At 37.6% G+C, this 25,698-nt stretch overlaps 1 protein-coding gene across 4 annotated transcripts in view; it reads left to right on the top strand.

Annotated features, from left to right (window-relative positions):
* The window catches only part of CDK6 (cyclin dependent kinase 6), a 142,696-nt gene extending 117,188 nt beyond the window's left edge, over positions 1-25,508 (top strand). For all 4 annotated transcript variants that reach the window (XM_042801771.1, XM_042801774.1, XM_042801773.1 and 1 more), the window contains exons 6-8: positions 5,907-5,957; positions 9,872-10,007; positions 11,868-25,508. In XM_042801771.1, the coding sequence (XP_042657705.1) occupies positions 5,907-5,957; positions 9,872-10,007; positions 11,868-12,014 (334 nt within the window). In that variant the 3' untranslated portion in view covers positions 12,015-25,508. The remainder of the gene's footprint in view (positions 1-5,906; positions 5,958-9,871; positions 10,008-11,867) is intronic.
* The last annotated feature ends 190 nt before the right edge of the window (positions 25,509-25,698 follow it).

Here is a 25,698-nt window from a genome sequence, read left to right on the forward strand (position 1 = left end):
GACTCTACTACTACAACATTACCAGATTCTAAAATTCCTTGTACTGCTTCTGTGAACTGCTGCTATATTCTTTCCCTTTACATTTTTCTCTCCACTATGTCAAATTATCATGGACTTCCTCTTTCAACACCTCCCCCATCTTCTCTAATGCCTTCAAAGCAGCAGCTGCCTGTTCTGAAATTGCTGCTCTTCTTCCCAACACTTCTCCTTGCCATTTCTTCAACCAGATTGTCTAAGCCCTACTTGCCCAAAAAGCAAGTAGTACTTTTCCCACCCACTATGTGCTTTTCATTTTAGGGAGTTCTTGTATGACTTCACTGAGTAGATACAGATTTCCAATAAACAGACTTTTCACTGAGAATATTGTCTATATTCAGGTTAGTAATCAAGAGATTATCCTTATTGTTTTCCTCTGATAACAAGGAAGAACGTGGGATTCCCAACTGTTGTTGTCAGCACACTGAGCAAATGGACTAGCAAATAGAATCCAGATAGTTATTTTGGAAGTTATTTCTTACATATCTGGAAAGATACAAAGTTTGTCTAGCCTTGGAGGCACTTGTGTTGCCTATTCTAGAAGTGTCATGATAGCTCTGTAATATGTTTTGGTTAGAAAGATAATTTATTGACTTTTTTTCCCTCTTCAATACTGTTTTTCTTCACATGACCTTTCTTCTAGGTATCCACTTTACCTGTAGTTTTATAACCAATGTCAAAAATTGAAAGCTACTTTCCAATCAGAATGTTACTAATTGGTTCAAAATATCAGCCACTATCAAGAAACCTGCAGAAATCTTTTCCCATGCCTCAATGCATATGGTTTTACTAGACCATTTTTTTCCTTCTGGCTGCACTGCAGTACACACTAGAGCAGTGCTTACCAATATCTTTAATTCCAATCTGTATGAAAATTCTGACTTTTATGAAAAGTTACAGACCCTCTTTGCTTTGTAGACCAAAGGCTGAAGGTAAAGTCTAGAAGTAATGTGGCCAGTTTAAAGTTAAACCTCATTCATCTGTTGCATGTCATTGCATACAATACTTTTAGAATTGCTTTGGCATGTCTGTGGAGTTGCACCAGTGAAAATTTTTTCATGGAGACTTGCTTAGGAAATGTTTGTATCTCAGTTTTTACTGAGTAGCACAGACATGAAACATAGCATCTATAAAATAAAGTACACAATCTTTCAGACACCAATATCCAGTTCAGATAGAATATTCAGTGAAGGTAAAACTCAGCATGAAACAACAACATGAGCTGAGTATATTCCTTTGGACAAGAGAATACAGCCTAAAGTTGGTGAATGGTGAAATCTAATTTGTTCGGCTACATATGAGCATGAGAGACTTTCAGCCAGATTATTAGTGGTGCAAGTCCTTCTAAAATATAAGCAGATGGTTATTTTTTCAGTGTTTGTGGGGTTTTACATTGCAACCTGATGTCATGATCTGTGTTTTTATTTCTGTATTATCACAGAATGGTTGAGGTTGGAAGGGACCTCTGGATAACATCTGATCCAATCCCCCCTACTCAAGCAGGGCCACCTAGAACTGGTTGCCCAAGACTGTGTCCAGATGGCTTTTGAATATCTCCGAGACGGGAGACTCTTCAACCTCTTTGGGCAACCTGTGCCAGTGCTCGGTCACCCTCTCAGTAAAAAAATATTTCCTTATGTTCAGAGAGTGCTTCCATTTGTGCCCATAGCCTCTTGTCCTGTCACTGGGTACTACTGAAAAGAGCCTGGCTCCATCTTCTTTGCACCCTCCCTTAAAGTATTGATATATATATATTAAGAAGTTCCCCCCCTGAGCCTTCTCTTCTCTAGGCTAAACAGCCCCAGCTCTCTCAGCCTTTCCTCATATGTCAGATGCTCCAGTCCCTTAATCTTTGTGGCACTTTGGTGGTCTCTCTCCAGCATGGCCATGTCTCTCTTGTACTGGGGGACTCTGAACTGGACTCAGGAATCCAGGTATGGCCTCACCTGTGCTGAGCTGGGGAAGGATCACCTCCTTTTACCTGCTGGCAATGCTGATTCTCATGCATCCCAGGAGTTATATGCATCTTTGTGTTGGACTGCCATATAAAAAGGTAGATAGATTTGTCCTGTGAAAATAGTTACAATACAGACTCATAGCTAATGTCCATTTAATTGTGCAGCTGCACATTTTGTATCTCAGGAACTAAGGTACATGCTTATTGACTCAGTAGGAGATTATTTTAGCAGAACAGGGTAGTAACATGGTGCGTCCAACTCATCTTCATATCTGTAGGCTAAGGACATTCTGGTCTTACAGTAGACATGAAAGGCGTTCTCCTCCATTCAGTGGGCACCATTCCAGAGGCAGTGCATAACAGTCTAGCTTCAAGGCCTGGAGAAGGAGTAGTCAAACAAGATAGACACCTGCAGATTCCCTGTAATATTTCCCTCTTCCCTTCTCCCTAAAAAATCCAAGAAGCAACAACCAACAAAAATAGGAAATTATGGGGACATAACAACATCTGAGACTTCTTGAACAAATAGGGAAATTAAATCTCTTAGGTGCACTGTAAGACTTTTCATCTCATCTTCTTCTCTACTCAAGTGAGGGGTTTGTAATAACATTGGTATTGGAGCCCCCAGAGCATGAATTTTGTAGCAAGTAAAGTCAGGGAAGGTTGAGAGGATCAAGGAACCACACAAAAGGCACCTGTATCCCCATGGATAGTTCTTTCCTCCATTGGAATATCCCACTTTCCTGAGATACATGTAGACACAGATTTTAGGAGTTCTTTGAAGTCAGAGGACAGACTTACATCTTCTGCCACAGGAGACAAACCCAGCTCCATGCCTTTCTTGAGGGAAAAATAATGAATTCTACAAACCCAGACTCTCAGAGTTTAACCAGTCTTACAGAGATTATCATCACAGAGAGGAGAACATATCCCCAAGTAAGGACTTCTGGATTGAGTTTGCATAAATATACCTCAGGGAGTGAGTGGGTGAGTGAGTCAGGTGAAAGATACCAAGAACAAAGGTGAAATTTTACATTTCTGTGGCTGCTGTGTATGCTCCCAGTTCAGTGGTACTGAGAGAGCTGATGTCCACCTCTAAGAATAGAATTTAAAAACCAATCAATCTGAGGTGAAAGTTTTTATATGTACTGGAGTTGCAGTGCTGGCAAGCCATTACTAAAGAGTAACTAGTGCCGAAATGTGAGACGAGATCTTCATACGGCTGCTGATTAAGTGGATCTATTTCCCCAATCATGCATGCAATATTGCAATTGAACCTCCAGCCAAAATTCATAAGGCAAATTTCATTATATTAGTGATGCCTAACCTGGATTTGGCATTCTGTTGTAGTCATGATGGTGGGATGGATAGGAGGCTGAAAGATGAATTAATAACACTTCATTATGATGAAATATCAAAGTAAGTTGGAAGGTCACCTTGTATTGTATAATTATATATTCAAAAGAATTTAAATTCTTGCTTCAGCCCTTAGTGAATCTGAGACAGCAGCAACGATGGGAAAAACCTCCCTTAAAAATCCCAAGAATCATACTTGTTTTGGCATGACACTGCCTAAGGTGATTTGTGAACAAAGCCGACTTTGCCAAGCTTTCACATTAACACAAGGTTCAGCATACATTTAAAAACATTAAATCCAATTTCCATTTGCATGGATAGGATTATTTGATTGTGTAGATTTTGTTAATTTAAAGAGCCCCAATATTCTAATGCTGTAGCCAAAATTAAATACTCAAAGTCACCATATGTGAATTATTTTAAGCAGTCATTCAGTAAAATGTCTAAGGTTGTCATGTTGTCTGACTTTGGAAGATAGGAAGTATGTCTGCTGCCACAAACAATACTGGGATTGTGGCCTACTGACCATTTTGAAAATCAGGCTCGGAACTTACAGCAGAAGTAGATGCTTCTGTCTGAGTGAAGTTTTAAGCTTTGTTTTTTTGTAGAAGCCAGTATTGCTGGACACCTTAAAGCTTAAAAAAATACAGAAACCTCTAAGTATAAGTTGAAACGGTCTTGCTGAAGAGGCTGAAACTAGTAAATATCATATATATCTGGGAAGCAACACATACCATTATTTATGATTTATTCAGAATCAAAATAAATAAAGCCCTTTTTGGACAAGTAACAAGCTACCTCATTTTACCCCATCAGTTTCAATCTGATGTTGTTTGGTTTCAAATTGGACTTGAAATTGTTCTCTCAATGTCCCTGCATAAAGCAGTTTGCAGTGTAAGTTGGTACAACATGACGTGAATGGCAGCAGACGTGAAGGAGACAAAATGCATGTTTAGTCCAGCAAAGGTGGTCGGCATGTCTTTTAGTTACTGCTCTGCTCATTTTCTTGGTGGCACAGATTTCTACAGAGGTTATTATGTCTAACTGAGCAATGTCACAGTGCTTTGGGTGTACTTACTGTATTTGGTGTGGACCTGCAAGATAGTCAGGGACATGGAGCTCTATTGTCTCTTTGAGAGTGTCAAGATGTAAAGCGTCATTTTTCAGAATTAACTCATGGTTAGCAAAAGAAGATGCAGATACTACACCTGCTTCTGTGTACGGGCAATGGGAGAGAAAGGACTATATCTGAGTACTCCTTGTTCTCCCAGTGTAGATGGGAGAAGTCTTCTCCTATGAAGAGCAATAGTGGGGTGATGTCTTTGGCTATTACTGCTGTCCTGTATCAGACAGGAGTATGCAGAGAGAGAGACAGGAGAACTGACGTTTCTCCATAACCAAGGCTGCCAGTGAGAACGTGGGAATATGCATTGTTTGTCAAGTCACCAGATCTGAGTTGAACAGTTTTGGAAACTGTAACTGTATGCCTACAGTTTACACTGTACTCCAAGAGCTGTGCTCCAGAAGAGAGGGGCAGCATGGCTATCAGTTGACTCAGTTTGCAGTGTGTCTGACTTGCATTTCTTGGAGTATCATTTGTTGAACCAAAATGGTACACAGCATCTGGGGCCTGATCTTCACAGATGCCCTTATTCTTGGCTGGATCCGTAATCATCCGTCAGTAATCTGTTGGAATGTCTTGGGAATTTAAACATAAAATTGCACTGTTGATCACACCTTACCGAATTCAACACAAATACGGCAATACAGCATTACAAATATGAATTTCTTGTTTTACTTAGGCACTATGGGGGGATAGTATTTTATAAATGATGATTGGAAATATTTTGAATTGCACTTTGAAAAGAAAAAGTGTGTACCACTCTCTGAAAGCATTTTCAGTCTCTGTTTTTTTCTGAGAGCCTTTGGACATTCAGCCTATTAATTTGTTTCTTTCCTAAACACATCTTTATTTATGCAGCAGAAGTATTCCTCTCCTTCAAGGTAAATTCTGTACCGTTTCACACCCCATTCTTTACAGACCTTCATAAATCCATTGTCATTTATTTGACCCCTTAAACTTAGGAGCACATTTTCAATATATAGTGTACAAGAAATTTACTTTTGAATTTATATCCATAATAATTCATACTTAATTTTATTATGGTTAAATGAATTGCATGACATTCACTCTGGTTTTGTGTGTCTAAACAGCTATTTAAGTATGGTTTTTATAGTGAAAACAATTTTGTTAATGGTATAAATCATAGGATAGTATTAGTTTTGAGAAAGAAAGTTATTTTATTTGTGTTAAAGGATGCAATTAAATTTTCAAAAGTAGTGTATTCAAAAATATGTCTCATCTATCCCTTTTTTTATCGGTTTTAGTAGAAATTTGAAAGGTACTCTCCCAGACTGGATAAAACATGGAGGCAGAAGAAGTGAGGTCTCAGAAAAACCCAAGTTTTCACCCTATGTTGGCAACTGTCAATGGCAAAAATAAATTCACATTAATTAAAGCAAGTCACATGCTAAAATTATTTCTTTATTCTTTCAGACCACTCTTCCGTGGAAATTCAGATGTTGATCAGCTAGGGAAAATCTTTGAGTAAGTAATAACTAGTTGCATTATGTCAATATCTGTTTAACATTGAAACACTTTGAGGTTTCTTTGCCATGTTTTTATGGAATAATGTGACTAGAACAAAATATTCCTAGAACATATTTCCTATTGCTACCGTATGCAACATGATATTTCCGTGTATTCTGTGTCAGAGTGGGAGGAGGAAGCAACATGGAATATAGTTCTGCAGAACTAACAGCCATCATCAGGAAGTTATGAGAGACTTCTGTTTCAGGCTTTTTAAATCTCTTAAACATATTATGCATGTCCCATTCATGCATATTCCTACACAGTTAGATCCAAGAGATTCTCTTCGCATATACAAACACAGAGGTTTTATTTTTCAGTAATTTCTTTGTGTATTTCAGAAAAAAAAACATTAGAATACTTTAAAATTGCTATTAAATGCAAATCTCTAAGATGATTACCAACAGCTTCTTTGCAGAAAAGATGTCTGTACGTAAGAAAATATTTAGCTTTTAAAATATACTATGTAGCCTGTTAAAATGATTAACAATCCATATTTTGGCCAGGAAGGTAGCAGAACAGGAGTATCAGTATTTTAACATGTGCTTTGCTGGAGATTATCTAATTGGCATTATTTTAAAACCGTTTTACAATTCTAGGAGTTTGTAGTTTGTATCAAATACGTTGAGGAGGTGGGGAGGCTCTAAACTCTCTGAGGTAGAATAATTCTCTTTCAAAATATGTTCTTAGTTAAAAAATGAAAAATTAAGTTATTAATATTACCATATGATCACTAAGTAGGATTATATCTTTTTTTTCTTGTAAAAACTCTTTGAAGCAAGAAATGCTTCTGAATTCATAAGAACCATGTAAATTTAAGATCTGATGCAAGTATCATGTAGTTAGGAAATCAAAGCCACATAAGGCTGGTCCCACTCCAGAGAACGAATGCCCATTTGCCTCTGCATTTCTGTCTTGCCTTTTGATATGAAGGGGTTGCAAGGATCTAGGGATCAAGATGAAATAAGAGAAAGAGAGAGAGAAAAAAGGCTGAAATATTATTCTCTTGAAGATACTCCTAAGAGAAGATAGTAGAATTTCTAAAGAGAAGAGCTTAAACAGAACAAATAATTAATTTCTCTGTTTAACCATTTTTCCAGTTCTCAAATCATAACAGATCAGTTTCTAAGCATTTTCATTATTTAATATGAGGTTCCTAAATTGCAGGTCTTGATTTGACACAGTTGACTTCCCTTTCCTGCACACCATGCCAGTGTATGTGACTCACTTGCGTGGTTAATTTGTCATGCACTGAATAGTTCTTCCTGCCCAATCCTGAAAAATCAGTCCTTAAAGTTTGCTTTTTCTTCTTCTGCCAAAGCTACTTCTTTAGTCCTATAATATTCTGCTTTACTAAATGAAGACAGTTTTGATACATACAACATGTTTTATAGTTTAAAAAGATATAGCTGTGGTTTTTTTTTAAGGATTTTTATTCATTTATGACATTTAAGGGGAAAAATCAAAATTAACTGGGCTAAGATTAAATGCATAGCTGCTAGCAGCAGCATCCAACAGGGATATTTGCATCCCTAGGGGCCAAGATTACCTGTACAGAAAATAATTCATAGAAGAAGAGAAAATGCCATACTAATTTTATAAGAAATTTGTTATTACACATCTAAAAGTTACTTAAAGTTTGGTTTTGCTTCTTTTGTGCAGTTATCTTTAAATAATTCAAAAGTGTCTTTCTTGTGTTCGGGGGTGGGTTATACTAAATAGCGTTTATTTTGTGTTTTCACAGCTGGAGAACCCCCTATAGTTAGGCATAGCTCTTCTTGTAGGAGGATTGTTTCTTTCTACAGTAGTGACTCATTCTGCAGACTAATTTGGACATAAAATAGTTTCAGGATTTTCATGCAATCTGGACTTATTCATTCTTTCAGATATTGGGGCTGTGGTCTACCTTTGCTTTCATTCTGATTTCATTGCGTTCATTCTGATTTGCATCAGGTAAAATTCCACCACATTTGAGGGTAAATCCCTTGGAGGTGGCCCAAAACAGTTTTCTGCTTTTCAAGGACACCGTCAGCGTGTGGGATATCCTCATAGATTTCAGGCTAAACACTGCAATGGTTTGAGCGGACTCGTCTCCCATTGTGATCCATGGGAGTGGAAAGTACTCAGCATTTCTCAAGACCGGGCCTGAGCCTTTGGCAGGAGGTGAAACTCATCCGAGATACTCCCAAACTTAGTCGCTGAAACGGTAGTGCTACCAGACCAGAGTGAGGGCATCTCCTCAGACTTTCATTATTAAGAGTTTGGAGTACTATGGGACTGTGTAACTAAAAATGTCTGTCCTTCCCACTATTGGTCTTGTCCACCCTACCTGTCTGACAGGCTGCCTCCTTGTTTCTTTTTGCTGGCTTTGCCTGTGCCTGTGCCTATTCTGCCCTGTTCGTGCTCTCTCATGCAAACATTAAAAAAAACATATTTGAATGGCAGGTTAAACTTCATTGTTATTTAAAATACTTAACTCCCCCATCTTCTTACAGTGCTATTTGTATTATATGTAATACAGGTCCAGATCCTCAGACAGCTAATCACATGGCTTTTTTCACTGTAGACAAGGTAGTTGCCCCATACCCCCACCATACCTGTGGTGATAAAAGTCAAATTCAGTTTTTCATACAGATTGAACTTATCATTTCCCAAGAACTGTGGTATCTTCAGATGTAGTAAAATTAAATTGTCTGAGATTTTAATTGCTTTGCCCTTCTAGCTATGCTGTTGTTTTGAGGACATATTAATTTTTGGAGGTATTTTAGGTGAGCCAGATCACAATCTAAAATCCATGTAGGTAGGTGTGGAGTAATTCCACCAAGTTCCCTGAGATAACCTATGATTTACATCAAAGTGTTTGGCCCATGGCCTCACCCAGTCTTACTACCAACCTCAGTAAGAAGAAAGGTCAATGCTGCTCCCTAGTGGCATTGGGCTTAGAGCAGGCCCAAGTATTCAGTGAGGTTTTCTCATGTTCCTTCTTGTCTTATACTGTCAGCATTTCCATTAAAAATCTCGATTTTACAGGCTGTAAAAATTGATTTTCCCTGAAACCTGACAAGTAATGTATGGTCTTTTCCAGAATTTCTATCAGAAACTGGCATTTCAACCCTACAAATATTGACCCCACTGAAACACAAAATGTGTGAGACATGATCCGTCATTAGAAGTTTACCTACTATTTCATTTATTTAGGTTTTGAACCTTAGCGTGATTATTTAATACGTATAAATAGCTTCTAGAATTTAAATAATAAAGGAAAAAATTATAAAAATAAATATTCTATTAAAGGGAAAGAAAAACTAAAATACAATTGAAAGTAAAAACATAGACACTCGAGTCCTATGACACTTCTGAATTGAGACTTTAAACCCTGTATTGTGAAGCAAGTAAATTGTTTAAATTTGGGCAACAATTGCTGCACATAGCTTTGAAGCATTATGAAACATCTCTTTTATTGCCTTACCCTCATCTTGACCCACAGTGTTCTCTTAGTCCCTATTCTTGTGAATAAAGATCCTTGCATGCAATTCCCCTTTGAAACTTACTGCTTTTAATCATCCTGTAGTGACATATGTTGCACCATCCAGTTGAGAGCCGAGCAACTTTCTTCCAAAGCACTCAGCCCTTTTTCAACAAAAAGACTCAGAATATTGAGACCTAGGCCAGAAAATTGTGCTGGCCACAGAATGATTTCTACCAAGCACAGAGGGCCTAGACTCGTCAGCTTCTATTCACAGAGATCAGCGCACTACTATACAGTTAATCTCTTTTAAACAAAAGGACTTATAACTGCCACTGAGTATAATCAATATAAAGGGGAGACTGCATAAATATTCAGACCTAACATTATGTTTTTCCTTTCACAGTGTAATTGGACTCCCAGAAGAAGAGGACTGGCCTAATGATGTTGCCCTTCCAAGAAATGCTTTCACTTCCAGACCTGCACAACCTGTTGAAAAATTTGTACCAGATATTGATGAACTGGGGAAAGATTTGCTTCTTGTGAGTTTCTATTTGTTGTTTTCCAAGCTACATGACTGATAGTTTCCACTGTGCATGCAACATGCCAAGAAACATTTATGTTTCTATTTAATGGAGTTATTAAAGAAAAGCTCAAAAGTAGGTAAACAAATTCATATAAATTTGTGAAACATCAGCATAAAGACACCACCTTTGGCTCAAGAGGTGTCAGAGCTGAGAACAGCTAGAGACTGGGAATCTGTGTTAGGAAAGTACCTGTTTGACCTATCTTTAGACCTTCTAGTTAGATCCTCATTACTGAGCACTGTTGTGCCACTGATTCAGCCATTCTTATAGTATAAGCCTGTCATGAGTACAAAATCTGATCTACCATTTTTTGTGGTATAGTGGACCCAGTATAAAGCAGAAAATGGGCTGTAGAGGCAGATTACATCTGTGTGCCTTCTGTTGAATGCTGAAAACTTGAGATTTGGAATTCACCAATTGTTGCCTCTTATAAATGGCAGGATTGAACAGAAGCAAACAAATTGTGCTGGTACAACTCGTAACTCTGAATTCAATTAAATTATTTCAATCATTTTTGTAGATATGTTATAAATCCCAGCCCTGGAGTTCAGTCTTGGAATGAAATATAGCAAACGGCCTCACCTCAGTTTGTTTTTTACCATGCCTGTTGAAATCTAGCTAAATTTGTTCTCTGGAAGTCTTTAAAAGATGTTGGTTCACATGGGCTCAGTAGAGTGGGCTCAGTACAACTCTTAAAAGACTTTCTGCATCCCTTCAGGAACTGCCATCTCTGGCCAACATTATCTCTACAGAACAGCAGATCATCCTCCATTGTCCTTATGACTGCAGCTCCCAGCTGCAGTAATCTGGACGACATCTGGACACTTTAAATGATAGTGCAGAAACACATCTGTTGTGCTTGCAGGCAGCCTGGAAATAAAAGCTTAGATGTGGGACAAGAATTAGATTCTGGGAACAACAAGGAATAAAATATGGCAGAGACCTTAGTGAGTGTGAGGCATGATGGGAGGAAGAAAGAAGACAAATATCTAGGCCTAGAAGGTGAGGTGGGAAGGGAAGCCATTCCTGTTAGGCAAAGAGACAAGAACTGGGAGCCATAGATGAGAGCGGAGAGTAGGACTGGAAGTGGCTGAATTAAATTTCAGAAGTAAAATGATAGAAATTCTGATACAAGAAAATAAAGTAGAAGTAGGAAATGGTTAGATAAGGATAGTAGGAAGAATACTATTTGGAGGTGTATGAAGGAAAAGAGAAGAATGAGGTATAAAACACAAGGCTATGGGAGATATTTCAGTGCTGGCTGGACAAAAGCTGAGATAAGGATCTGGAAAGAAGGCAAGCAAAGTACAGTTAGGAAGAACAGAGAAACTGAACAGAAAACATTAGTATATAAAGGCTAAAAAGTCAAAGACCCAATGATTACAGAAATGCTGAGCCTAAAAATATACCTTATGATATCATCTTATGTTTGTATAACCACAAAAGAACAGTGCATTGAACACTGAGGGGATTCAGAAGTTGTTCATGAATAGTTGCTCCCTGCGGTCTTTGAGACAGATGTTCTGTGCATGTGAATTCAAAGAAACCCCTAAATTCTGAGATTAATTAAACTATGAATACTTGAATTTTCTAACTTGTTATTTTCTATTAGCTTTGAGGATGCCATATTCAGGTACTGTGACCCCACTGCTTGTTTTAATATGGATGGTTATCTTATCATGCAGCACCTACTGAGACCCTGTTGTGTCTCATACTGATCATAAATTGAAGGTGGCATGCATTAATGTATATATGCAATGTTAGCACTGTTAACTGTATATTTTATTTAAAACAAACTTCTTTTCATACTTGCAGAAATGCTTAGCATTCAATCCAGCCAAGAGAATATCTGCCTATGTTGCTCTCTCTCACCCGTATTTTCATGATCTGGAGAAATGCAAGGAGAACCTGGACTCTCACATGTCATCCAGCCAAACCTCCAGTCAGATGAATGCATCATAATGCTGACTGAAGATGAACCATAAATGAACAAGACGTGTAGCTGACAAGGCCACTGTTCCATACAAATCACATAGCTGTTCTAGCGAAGATCATTATTTGGAGGTTTTATGCACTTATCTTTTATTTTGGGATTGTGATGTGCTTATCCAAGGAAATCAGTCTAGTTTACTTTCATCAGAGCAACACAAGGGCCAGGGCTTTGATCCACTCCCATTGCAGCTTTATGTTTGTTTTGGTTTTGTTTTGTTTATCATCTACCTGGGAAAACTCCAGATGAAGAGAAGCTGCTGACTGGTTTTGCTGCCATTTTATCCTTTTAATATTGGATGCTGCCAGTGTGGAGTAGGATGATCGAGTCTCTGCCAAAACATGATGCAATCTCTCTCTCTAGCTGCTGAAGCATGAATTGGTACTTTTTATCATTATGATGTGATCTCTTACAGTGATATTTAAAGAATGGCATTGAAATATCAGATCTCTGCAGCCTGCAGTGAACTGATACATGCATTAATACATCCAGCTACTGTTCATTCATAGCATATATGCAGGTGCTTCCTCACTTGAAAATTTGGATGGATTATTTTATTATTTCATTGCTCTATAAACATAACAGTGGTGATGGTGATCATAATAAATGTCTCAACATTTAGGTTTTTTCATACACAAACGAGTTCTTACCTAGCTACATTTGTATGCACGTTGCAAAAAAACAAGGGTTTTAAAAAAATTCTAGAGCCCTGTTTTTAAAGACTTTCAGTTTCCAAATGGCCAGTTTGCATTGAGATCCACGCATATTCTAGCCCATCATCTAACCCATCATTCTCCTCTGGAAACAACTGCAAGCACATTTTCTTTATCTCATTCCAAATTTTCTAATATGCAGCTCAAAGACATGAGCAGAACCGATGAAAAACAATACAGGTTTTGCCTTCAACCTGTTCTGGTTGTCTGCCAAAAAGGAAAATGGAAAAAATATTTCCAGTTCAGAAGCAGAGCATTCTATACCTGTAATAAGCACAGATATGTATTTGTGCTAAACTGTATGCTGTATACTGCGTTGCCTTACCTGCAACAACCCCCTATGCATCACAAGTGCATGAACATTACTGTTGCAAAATCCCTCAGATGTCATTCATTAAGCAGACTTGTTTTCTATGCAGAAATGCATGAGCTTCTCTCCTAAACCACCATGTGGGTATACTGGCACGTGCTTCTCCACTAGAGTTAATGTGCCATTATTGAATGTCAAAATAACTAAGCAATTCACATGCCTTTGTAGCACAGTTATTTTAAATATTACATTAAATTTTTATATTTAGTATTTTTACCTTAACTAAAATATATTTTCAGTATTTTTTAAAAAAACTTTTATTTTTTTAATACTGTACTGGGAAAAAAGAAATATTTTAAATCCATTAAACCTGTTCCCTCGCATGACGTTAGTGCATTTACCTGGATATGACCTGGGGGAAAATATTGGTCCAACGAGTTAGCCCTTACCATAAAACCATGAATATACACTATTTCAGTATAATTGATGATAAGTGAGGCAGCTAGCTTTGCTTACTCCTATGATAGTCCCTCAGGCTTCTCTCTTCCTCATCTCTATTTCATCTTGTCTAGCTAGTGAGCCAGCATTATATCCTCATTCACAGCATGCTTGGCAGAAGCAGGTCCTTAGCACTGAGTTGAGCAATATAATTTTCCCAGCTGTGGCACAGGGACTTGTCGTCGTCTCCCTGGCAGGTCTCTCAGTCCTGTGATAGACTGGCTGTTCTGGCAAACTTCACTGTTAGCTCTGTGTCAGGTATCTGCACTGTCAGAGAGATGATCCATTGCTAAGATAGTGAGTGGATCTTATCTGTCTCTTGGATAAAGCTTTTTGTTGCTGTTAGACACATAAGTATGCAACATATGGTTAAATTAGGTCTGTTTTAAATAAGCTAGATTTTAAAAGGATCACTTGCATGCATGCATGCAGTGGCCTGTGCTTTTCTTCATGCCCAGAATGATGCCTATGCAAAACCTACCAGCATGAACAGACAAGTTGCAAATTAGGCCTGGCAAGAGCATGCACAAGGCATCTGCCCACAGAGATACTACAGATGCATAGCTCAAGAATTTTGGAAGCTCTGTGAGCGTCAAGCTGAAAGCCAGGGAGCGGTCATGGCAGCTAACTCTCTAATCTTGGCCTTGCCTCTGTCATTTTCTCTGTTCCTACATCCAAGGGGAAATTGTGAACCCACTGCACTGGTCTTGTCCTAGTCCTGTTCCTCCATGGGTCAGTGGGTCTGAGTGTGAGTAGGTTTTAACATTCATACAAAAGGATGGGCCTGAGTGAAATTTTTGTTAACCATTTTCAGACGTTAATTAGAACAACAAACAGAGCCAAAATTCAGGAGAACCTTGCGACAGTAACAAATAGAAAAGTTTTCTACGCAGTTTAGCACTTTTAAAAACATTCCACATTTTACCTAGTGCCGAGCCAGCGTACGTACTTTATCAGGGCATTCAGCTGGTGTGGCTTTCCAGCAGCTGTCAGGGAGCTCTCCCAGATCTCTCCAGCAACTACCACAGGGTGAATATGTAGGGGAGGAGAGAGTATTTTCAAATTAGGATCAAAACTCTCAGACTGAAATGTGCATCTGTTCCATGCTAGAAGAGCTTGTTGTATCAAGCTTAGCGAAGCAAAGGGTAGAGAGAATATGATTGCTGAATGTACTTCCATTATTAGGATAAAACAAAAAGGAGGAAAGAGAACACTTTAGGCCAATGGTTGGAGTTGGCCCCAAAACTAATGAGAATATGGAAATCATAAGGAAGTTAGCCACTGGAGCAGTATTTCCCAACCAGTAGTATGAGAAGAAGAGTTCAGAGGGCAGCAGAGAAAAGCAGGGTCTGGCTTACGGAATCAGAAGCAGAGCTTCTGCAGCGTCTTGCTGTATGTTGTCTAATATAGGATCAGGTTATGAATGGGGTTATTCAGGAGAACAGCTTGAGAAGGGTTGCATTAATGGTCATGTTCTGGAACATCCTTCCAATGGGAATAGCGGGAACAAAAAAAAAAGAAATCTACGTTTTGTCTTGGCAGGGTGAGGGAAAAGATTTATTTAGTGGGCTCCTTGTGGTAGCAAGGGCCTAGGTTCAAAGGACCAACAACTTTTCAAATGACCTCCTTTTCAAAATCTCTTTAGGAAGAAATTCCGTTTGACATGCCATAGGCTTGCTCTTATTCCAGGCTTCCCTGCCAAACCGTGGGGCTTCACTTACACCGGTAAACTGCAAAAGCCTGTTCTCTGGCTGGGCAAAGTGCTGGCACTGGCTAAAATCATGGCAGGAATCATGCTCATAATTAGACAGTACATACAACTGTGGGACTGTGCTCAAGCCCATGCCCTTGCTCTTTTTATTTTACTGGTATAGTTCTAGTATTTGAGTACCTTTACTCATTAGTGCCTATATGTAGAACGTAGGAATTGTATATATGAAAAAGAAAATGCTCCTTGATGCGGGTGTTTAGACTGTGATGAAAACTCTTCATACATCCTTTAAATAGGACTTCAGCAGAGTGCAATTCCTCTTAGTAATAACTATGCCTATATGTGTTCTACAGGAGCACTTCAACAGCAGCTAAAAACCACTGAATAGCAAAAACACATTAAAAATAAGTATAGATGTTTAGCTCCTAGAGCACCCACAACCAGACACTGTGCTCTTCTCAGCAGAGAACAGGGTGTTCTAAGTAATGGAAGGAGCAATTTCTATGTCCAACCAACCTTTTTATTTTTTTAATCACTACTATGTAATTCTGCAGGAAAAACAGACCTGATAGCCAAGGAAAAAGATCACCAAAGCCAGCTAGTGAAGTGCTAATCGCTGAACCGTAGCAATACATCCAGAGCAGCCCTTTTCTCTCTTCACCCTGTCTCCACGCTCACTCTAGCTTTCCAGTTCTCCTTCAGCTCCCTTATGGAAACAGGTTTCAGTGATACTCACAGGTGCTATTTCCAACAAGATTCTTCCAAATTTTCAATAGCTACACACTGCCAGTGTCCTCTTCATCCCTATTACCAAGTATTGCTTATTTTAGTCCAGCAGCCCAGAACCAATGATTAAAAAAGAATCTCTTTGTGCACCTTCTTGCTTACCCTTATTTTTGCATAAACATATGTTGCATTCTGTGTGATAAGTAAAATTCTAAAAGTAGGGTTTGTGCATATTTCTGTGTAGGTTGTGTCCACACTCCAGGTTTTTTTCAGCCTATTAGTCCACAATGGTAAATGTTAGAGTACCTTTCTCTGTTGTTTCTGTCCTAAAACACACCAAAAAGTGAGAACGTCATGTTATAAAATATTGAAATTTGGTGCTATGTGTACAGAACCTTTTACAGGAAAGGAATCAGTAAGTTGTAGCATTTGAACATCTTCTGTGGGGGGGGTGGTATCCAGCATCATAACTCTTATGTGGTTTTTACACTCAATGGTTGTTTTGCTGAATAGGAAGAAAATACTGTGCCATGCTACTTTTCACAGGTTCACTCGTTGTCTTTGAGAAGCAAGTTTTATTATACATATGACTCTCTTTGCTGTTAGGTATTAGGCTAACTTTAGTATGGAAAATAAAGAGAAAACATGCTGTTTTGTTCTTTTAGCCAACAAACTTGGAGCACTTATCTGACTCACAGCTGAAAACACATCAGTTGTCAAATATGTATATGAATCATACATAAACCACACAGTTTGGTTTAAAATGCCACATAAATTAATTATGTTCCATGTATAAGACACCGCTGAATAATGATGAAGTTTATTCTAAGAACTCTGTTTTGTAGAACCACTTTGCTAGTATTTTTCTTACGTAGTAGATTCAGGAATAGATTGATTTTTATATACAATGTGAATTAGAAGATACTAGGCTATTAGAGTGATTTTGTTGTGTTATGCTTGAAGCTTGAATTGATCACAAGCTTAGGAACCTAACATATTTATTTTATTGCTACCAAACTGCTTTGATAAATACCAAGATCTTTTTTTATGTTAACAGGATTTCACACTTCTCTTAATGTATAAATGATTTTCTTGAAATTAGTATATTAGAAAAAAAGTTCTTCCAAACTGCAGTTGTGTAGAAAAATTTAAGAAATATATTTTTACTTTCACAGAGAATAATAACATGTTATATACTGAAATATTCAGTAACTGACTGTTTGCTAATAAGCTATCACTTTTTCTTCTTTTTGGTTACTAAGTATTGGAGTATAGAGATTAATTTCCATGAAGAAAAAATTCAGAAACAATCTCTGGAAGAGTAAATGGGATTTTAGGAGTTTAACTTTCCAAGTTTCATTTTCATACCCATTTTTTTGCGCAAGTACAGTTCAGATGTGGAAAAACATGACTACAGTTTTAACAGTCTAACAGGCTGTACAGCTCAAATAGGAGTTTTACTTGTGAGGTATTTATTTTATTATATCTCTTTGTTTTGCAAATAGTTAGATAATGGCTGTCATATAATTCTAGTTTCTGGACCAGACTCTGTAACCATCAAGTTCCAGTAATTTATGTAAAATGATAAGAAGCTTTCTCATTGATTTAAATGAACGAGGCCATTAAAGTAAGAAAGATGTGGACATATGAACTGACAATATGCTTTTGACAAGTATTATTTCTTCCCTTTAGTTTGAAGCTTAGCAAGTATTGCATACTGGTATGCAATATATACACAGTATAAGAACCATAAACACCACTTAGGAGTAGTGTGCACAGATAATACAAAAAATGGCTCATTAGGTTCTTGCAGAAACCACCTAAAATCATTCTTTTAGCTGTAACACTCAAAATTTTGAAACTGACATTTTTCCATTTAAAAAAAAAAAAAAACTGAAAAATTATGTAGATGTTTTTAATTCAGACAGTGATAGGCACCCAAACAGAACTGAATCAAAATAGGAACTTGTTCTCAGAAATAATTCTGCAAGGCCAGATAGATGCTGTCAGTTCTTTATTTGTTCAGTGGAAGCTGATAGTAGCCAGCACCATGTTTAAATGAGCCTTTTGCTTTCTGGGCAGAAAATCCCTAGGTTGCTGTGAGTAAAGTTAGTGGAAAATTTGCTTCGACTTAAAGAAAGTCCTTTGAGACCTTCTGCAATATTCAAATTTCCAGCCTTAATTGAAAGACTGCGCAAAACAGCTAAGATAAACCAAAACTCCCTCACCATATGGCATTTTTTCCTTCAGATTAAATGTTTTATCTGTGCTGGAATATATTTGTGAGCTTCATCCAGCCCAATGTCAATGAGACTTTTGCATGGCTAGAGAAAGTAAGAAGAGATTCTGCTATGGATATTTTGATACTGGGTGATGGTGGTAGAGTAGATTTTCTGTTTCCAAAAAAGATCAGACAGAAGATACTGACTTCCTAAAAAAAAAAAAAAAAAAAACAAAAAAACCTGACACTTAATAAAGATTACAAAGGAGATTTTAAGGAACTATTGGGAAAATATTGTTGGGATAAGTGAAAAGGAGCACATTTATAAAGTGAAAAATGTAAATGCAAACAATATGTATTAAATATGCATTGAAATTGGTATTTTTTCACTGATCTTAAGAAGTTGGTAGGGTTTTACAGAAGAAAAGCATCCAAGTATGAATTTATTCTGGCTACCATTTTAATGTTCATTTGCACTAAAGCAACCTATAGTATTTGACTGAAAGAAGGGAAAACAGGCAATGTGTAACTTGTGATTTACTTTGGTGATGTCTACATGGATATGCTGTAAAAGTTACAAGCTCTCTGTCCATTTTTGAGTGAGCTAAATTTGTATCCACACTATTTAGCTTTCTGTACCTTAAACCCATCCACCTGCCAGAAAAAAACACATTTTCTAGTGTTTACATGAAAACTTGCTCTCATTGACATGCTCATGTTAAACTCAGCCAAAGAGCACTGTCTCTGCCACTGAATGGAAAATTAATTTTCACAGGCTGACAGCTTCCTTTGTGCAATTACTCCTAAAGAGTTTGTAATTAACCTTCTACAATATGCAGCCTTTCCTCTTATTCTATGTATCATAAATATGCCATGTCATGCAAATCCTCAGCCCTTTTTTTAAAAAAAAAACAAAAAAACAAAAAAAAAAACAAAAAAAAAAAAAAAACAAAAAAAAAAACAGTTCTTGAATGTTAGGATCAATTTTGAGTAGCTAGGTGAGGGAAGAAAATTGTGAAGTGCTGCAAAGATAGAGAAAATGGGCAGAGATTAGGAGAGTTCAGGACAATTTTAGCAAGTGAACTTGAATATATGAAAAAGTTACGTATAAGTGTAGGGGGAAGACTTTTTTATCCATGTGTTTTGTTTTCTCCTATCATTCACTTTAATAAGCATAAGATGATAAAGCAAGACTTGCACAGGGTTTTAGTTCCAGATACTTATTATACCAACTCAAGTCACGAGTTCCAGTGCAGCTTTTTAACATAGCAACAGCTCTATTTTTTAAATCAGATTTTGCAGAAGCTAGAGGTTTTTCTGTGTAGATATATATAAATAAAAAAAAAAAAAATTGAGACAGCTTGAAATCAGATTAAAGCGGGCACACAGACACTGCCTGTTGTTCAGCTGCAGACATAGAGAATGTACAGCTCTTATGCAGCAGGGTCACTAGCAGTGTCCTTTAGTGTGCAATATTGTTGTGCACTGCAAGCTGACTCCTGCCGCAAACTGAAAATCCTTTGGCAATCCAAAATGGCATGGTTTTGAGCACTTGGATTTTGATAAGATTATCTGCATGTAAGTTTTGCTGGATCAGTCCAGGTGGTTTACCATCTTACCGGAGCAAGCCTGAGAGCCTGGCAAGGCTGTCCAACACCCAGTCTAACACTGCAAAACCATCTGCCATGCAAAAAAACAGTCTTTTTGTAGGTTGTACAGCAGGAATGGAGCTTACTGAGCTGTGCTAACCTGAGAGCTACCATTAACTATTGTTATGCCACCTCCAAAAATATAGAATGTAAGGCCTGTGTAGCATTTTGTTGTGTTTAGACCATGTGTGTGGGTGGCTGGGTAAGTGTTGGCACAAAGCAGCTAGTTTTGGTCCTTCCATTAAGCGTGAGAAACTAGGCTTTCACAGAGACAAATTTCACAGTTCCAGGGATGGGGAACCTCTGTTTTTACACAGTAGTTCTCTGGCATTTGTTAAATACATAATAGATCACCCGGCCACTCAAGCTGTCCTTTCCTTATCCCAGATTATCCTACTGTGACAACTGTGAAAGAAACCCTGAGGAGTCTACTCCTCAACATGTCAACACCCTGCTTCCTTTCACTGCAGTGACACTTAATTACCTGTCACTTGTATCTGACCCTCCTGATACTTCCACAGCTGCTTATAAAGCTGTGAGCTAAATTTCTACCTTGCAATTCTGCAGCCACCCAGTCTGCGGGCAGCCAGTTATTTGTACCATAGCTTTTCCTTGCTTCTCATTAGGAACTGGGAAATACTACAGTACAATAAGGCAAAGTATGTGCTACTTTTACACTCTTTGGTTGAATCAAATAGATGAGCTAAAATAGATTAGATTGAACATAATTTGTTTGATCAGCCAAAGAATTTTCGATTCAGAAGATTTACTAAGTATAGAAGATCCCTGGACAACTGTCTGTGATGTACACGTTTACAAAAGCAGCCAGTGATGCTTCTGTTATACGGAAGTTTTTAATGGATACAAACAAGACTAGCAATGCCAGCCTCCTACTGCTTACCCCTCTTCCCCTTCCCTGAGCTCACTATTCCCAGGGAGAAGTTTCTTTCCAGTATGAGGCAGAGTAACTATGAGACAGTTCCTCCTTATATGAGGATCCCCAGCTCTCAAGATAACTTGGGTGCATGTAGACAGTCTCTTTGCTTTTTGTTATGGCAGTTCTGAGTACAGATCCCTGGCAGAAGTACTAGGCACAGACAGACCTTAACCCCCAATATATCCTCTTGAGGAAAAGTCTTTCCAGGATCTAGAGAGGTCAGTATGCTTACTGTTTCTGTGACAGTTGACTTCTTTGCATTTTAAACAGCAGCATTGTAAGAACTCCCCTAAGAGACCTCTCTCAGTTGACAAAAAGGATGACTGTGAATTCTGGACATGCTGTGGGAAAACACAAAGTGTTTTATTCCCAGTGGATCATGATGTATCTCAAACGATCACCCTTCATTGGTGATAGAATAAAAAAAAAAAACATATATATATATATAGCCCGGGTTTGAAGAGTGCTAGTTCAATAAGAAGTGCTTCTCAATCTTTTTTCAGCAAGAACCAAAATCCATCATGATTTCTTGCATGGATTTTATCTTGGAGTCCCTTGTAACAAAGGTGGCTGTAACCACGGGTTGCAACTACAAGTACATCAGAAATTTGAGGCTGGCAAGAAGTTTGTGGGTGTGAGGCTGTACAAGGTAGCTTATGTAAGCTCCGTGGGGATGTGCTCATCTGAAAGTATTGATTGCCATGCACATTTTGAACTGAAGTTACCTATCATGACATGATAGAAGGACTGCAGTGTCATGAGGTCATGAGATTAGAGCTTGAAGGGACTGCAAAGATTGACCCATCTTTTCATTTTTTTCTCTAGATGTCTAGCAACCCAGTGGTTTCCCAGCTTTGTTTTTATTTGTTTTATTCTACACCCTTTTCCCCCCCATTCTCCTTCCTATTGTGTATAATAATTTGAATAGAAAAGCATTACTCTAGTTTACCAGCTTAAAAGCAGAGAAGGCCAGCACTGTCTAAAACTTTTGATTGCTCTCTGGTGGTCAATATTAAGTGAATCATTTGTCTCTATTTAGATTCCAACAAATAGAATTCAATATCCATGACATCTTCCTTGCATTCAGCACTGTTAAATAACCTTGCTGTTATTCTCCACAGTGTTCAAAATTTCTTTTCCTGGAGACTGAACTCCCCTCCTACAACCCCCTTAGAGTCACAGCAATGTGGGCAAAAGAAGTCTACATCATGGTGGGGCTTTTTGGTAAGGAATGAGAGCCGGTTCAAATTGAAAAAGGGCCTGAAAGAGTCTCATGGGCTCTTTGCCAGGCACCTTTCACAGGCAATGCAGTCACTTCTGTTAAAGCAAAGACCACAAAGTACTTAAGATAGAGAAAATATAAAGATGTCATTTATTTTTCTGATAGAATCTGTCTTCTACTCAAAGCTATATGATTTTGGCACTGAAACCAAGCCCACAGGTACCCATTTATTCTTTCTTTTAAGTCTTTAGTTTCTTCATAAATTCTTTTCATGCATTCAGATTAATGTATTTATGGTCCGTTTCATTCCAATTCATTTAAGTGCTCCGTATCTGCCATTAAATCTTATATGGATTTTATTTTTAATGTAATATTTAGCTGCATTACTTTGAACAGCTTAAAGAGTATAATGTCTTTGAATGCTCTAGTTAAAGAAAAATTATACCCTCAAAATTATGTCTTAGAAGTTGAACTGTTTTTAGAAATTTAGAAATGCTGTTTATAACTCCGGAAAGCATCACAGGGTGCTTTCATCTGTATGTCTGTCTTCTACTTTCTGTGTAACTGTGTATTTGTATTTCCTCACTAGCTTGATACTCTTCAGTCTGAAGGCCCAAGTATGCAAACACGTGAATGCTGTACCTCACCTGAGCAGTCCCACAGAGCTGAGAGGGGTTGCTCATGTGAGTATAGTTGCCCACAAAAAGTATTTGCAGAAGGCGGCTTTCCTTTAGTAATTGACTGTAGTTGTGAGGACACATTGTTAATAACAGCACCAAGACACCAGTAAATGGGGTCAGTGTTTATTGAAGATGTGGACACATTTCTCTGCAATCTATTTGACATTAACCTAAATTATTGCTCTTATAATTCAGTATATTATATTTCTTATGAAAACACACTAGTCCTGTGAAAGGGTAGTTGCCAAAAAAATGTGTCAAGTCTTGCTGCTTTATTGGTTATTTGCATTTAGTATATACTTTGGTTGTTGAAGTGAAGCTAGTTTCATAGAGAGGCAGAAAGCTAGATCAGTCAAAAAAAAAATATAAATAAGCTTCATACTGTACACTGAGTTTTGCAACTAGAGTAATATGTGTGTGCAGATGTAGTATTTTTATGCTTTAGGGTATTTTTGTTTGTTTTAATATGTAAATGAATAAGCAGATTACTTTGAAATGCTATTGTAGAGCTAATTTTACACATAGTGGAGGAATGTTGTCTGAAAAATTAAAATTAGAAAACATTACATAGGCTGCCTTTGGCTTTATTTTGTTTGTAGCAGGTCCAGCAGGTATCTGTTGATTCCAGATGCTTAAGCCAGGGGCCAAGTCTGTGTGGCATCCTGTGACTGAAGCAAGCTTTTAGCAGCGATAAAGTTGCCCGTCTGGGCTTTAAGTAAGATTGTTGGCTGAACAAAAGCATAAAGGCAGCAAATTTAGGTTGGTTGGGCTTGTTGTGGGTTGTTTTTTGGTTTTGTTTTTTTGTTTTTGGTTTTGGTTTTGGTTTTGGTTTTTTTTTTTTTTTTGTGCATGGACAATTGCATGAAATAGGATTTGGGTTTCAAAGTATTTTAAATCATTTAGCATAATTTACTCTTGTTGTAACTCCACCGACTACAGTTAAATTAAACCAAGAATTTGAGCTTGTAAGTCTACAAACTTCAGTGTCAGGCAGCTCAGGTCTATATAAAGATACTTAAGCTTCATAAATCAGCAAGAATACTATATAAATGGTGGTAATATAAAATGTGATAAAAATCTTAACTCTAGTAACATTATTTCTCTCAAAATTTCTCTTCATTACTCTTTCATACAAAAGTTCAGAAGTGCGCTTAGTGGCATTGAGATATATGGAGAAAAGCATGATACTGTTACAGAAATGTATCAGAAATAAGATTCAGTTCTTCCTGCTCCAGACACTCCATGTGTGCCTACCTTCCACTTTACAAATCCCACTGAAGTTAACGGAAAATATGTATCAAGTTAAGCCTGTTTGTAACTCTCACGGGATACTGGTTTCAGAATCTGCAAGATAAGTTACGTTCTCAAAAGGCATTATTAAAACTTGTGGGTTCAGGTTTACAGAATACTATGAACAGTGAGGACAGCTTCTGAGACACATCCAGAGTAACTTCATTAATTGATATTACATCGGACCAACATCCATTAGCAAATCAAAATCTGTCTTGGTACCTTTACTTCTCAGGATGATTTTACAATGAAAAACATTCAGAAAGTTGAAACAGCCTCTAATGTTGTTTGGCTAATTTCTTCTCCTTTTTTCCCATTTTTTGGTAATAAAGTATCATTTGCTCTGGAGGTGTCTGGGATTTGATAATTCAAGGAAAATATGCAAAGAAGTTTCAAATTTTTTTTTTTTTTTCATTCACCTTAGGGCATATACTCGGCTGGTGAAAATCAGCATAGTCCTGTTGACTTCTACAGCATTATATCAGCTTATACTGGTGAAACAGCTGGCATGTCGACTTTTAGCATTTGGAGTCACTTTACCTATGTATGCAGTAGGATTTTATTTTGCAAGGTGGAAAGTTACCTACGGTGCAAACTCTACTACCTAGATACCATTGATGCCTATTCACAGGACATGATTTCACTGTATCACTTCATACTTGAAATTCATGATGTTCTTTTTATCAGGGTACAAACATGAAAAGGTGCGTGTGTTACTGTTTCTTTTAAAGGTGCATCATTTTTTTTATTTTGTGTGCTTAATAGTTACTATTCAGTGTTCTTTACATTCCTTGTGTTCAGCATTAAAATCACCTACGTGTGAAACACAGTATCACCTACAGAGGTACAGAAAAATGTAACAGTGATTTCTTGAATTGTTACTCAAATGTACTGGTTTACCTTTTAGTCATCAACATGACATCAAGGGGCGACAACACGCAAACTGTGGTATATAGAAGTATTGCACCATTGCTGTACATGAAATCTTGCAGCCTCTCTCCTCTTCTTGCACAGCTGCTGATTACCATATACGCATTGGGGAAAAGTATGTTTCTGCTGTACAGAGTGGCTGGGAAATAATGCAGACACTTTGGAAACTCTAGAGCTCCCTTTGCAAGCTCTCAGACAAAGCCCTTTGATCTAACTGCATGCCTGCTCTGTGTCCCGAATTTCACCCTGTGGGGCTTTCTGCTTTAAGAACACCCTCAGCTGGGGCTACTTTACATTGACTGCATTGAAGTTCATTGGAGCATGCACCTTACCATATAACATATTCTTTAGCTTTTACAAGTTTGTAAAGATGGTCGACTGCAAAAATAATCATGTGTCAATACAGAGAAATTAAATTAAGGCACACAGAAGGTTATCAATATTGTATTATAACAGAATTACAGTCCTTTGGAACTGAACGTTTTGCTGCTGGCAGTGCAAGAAAAGCAAAGCTGTGTATTTATTGTTGGGTGCTGAGGGTGCAGTTTGAAAATCAATATAATAAAAATTTTCACAGTATCAGGTTCTTTTTAGTTGTTCCCAAATTATTGGAAAGTAAAAAGGCAAAAAAAAAAAAAAAAAAATGTATTTAAAACTGCTTTCATGAGGTTTACTTCACTGTTCTAGCTATATTTTTCTTTTGTCTAAAAATGTAAAATGAATACAAATAAGTAAGTATTGGATATTAAATACAGAAAATTAGCAACAT

This window comes from Tyto alba, unplaced genomic scaffold, assembly GCF_018691265.1.
Source record: "Tyto alba isolate M040663 unplaced genomic scaffold, T.alba_DEE_v4.0 Super-Scaffold_38, whole genome shotgun sequence".
Classification (NCBI taxonomy): domain Eukaryota; kingdom Metazoa; phylum Chordata; class Aves; order Strigiformes; family Tytonidae; genus Tyto; species Tyto alba.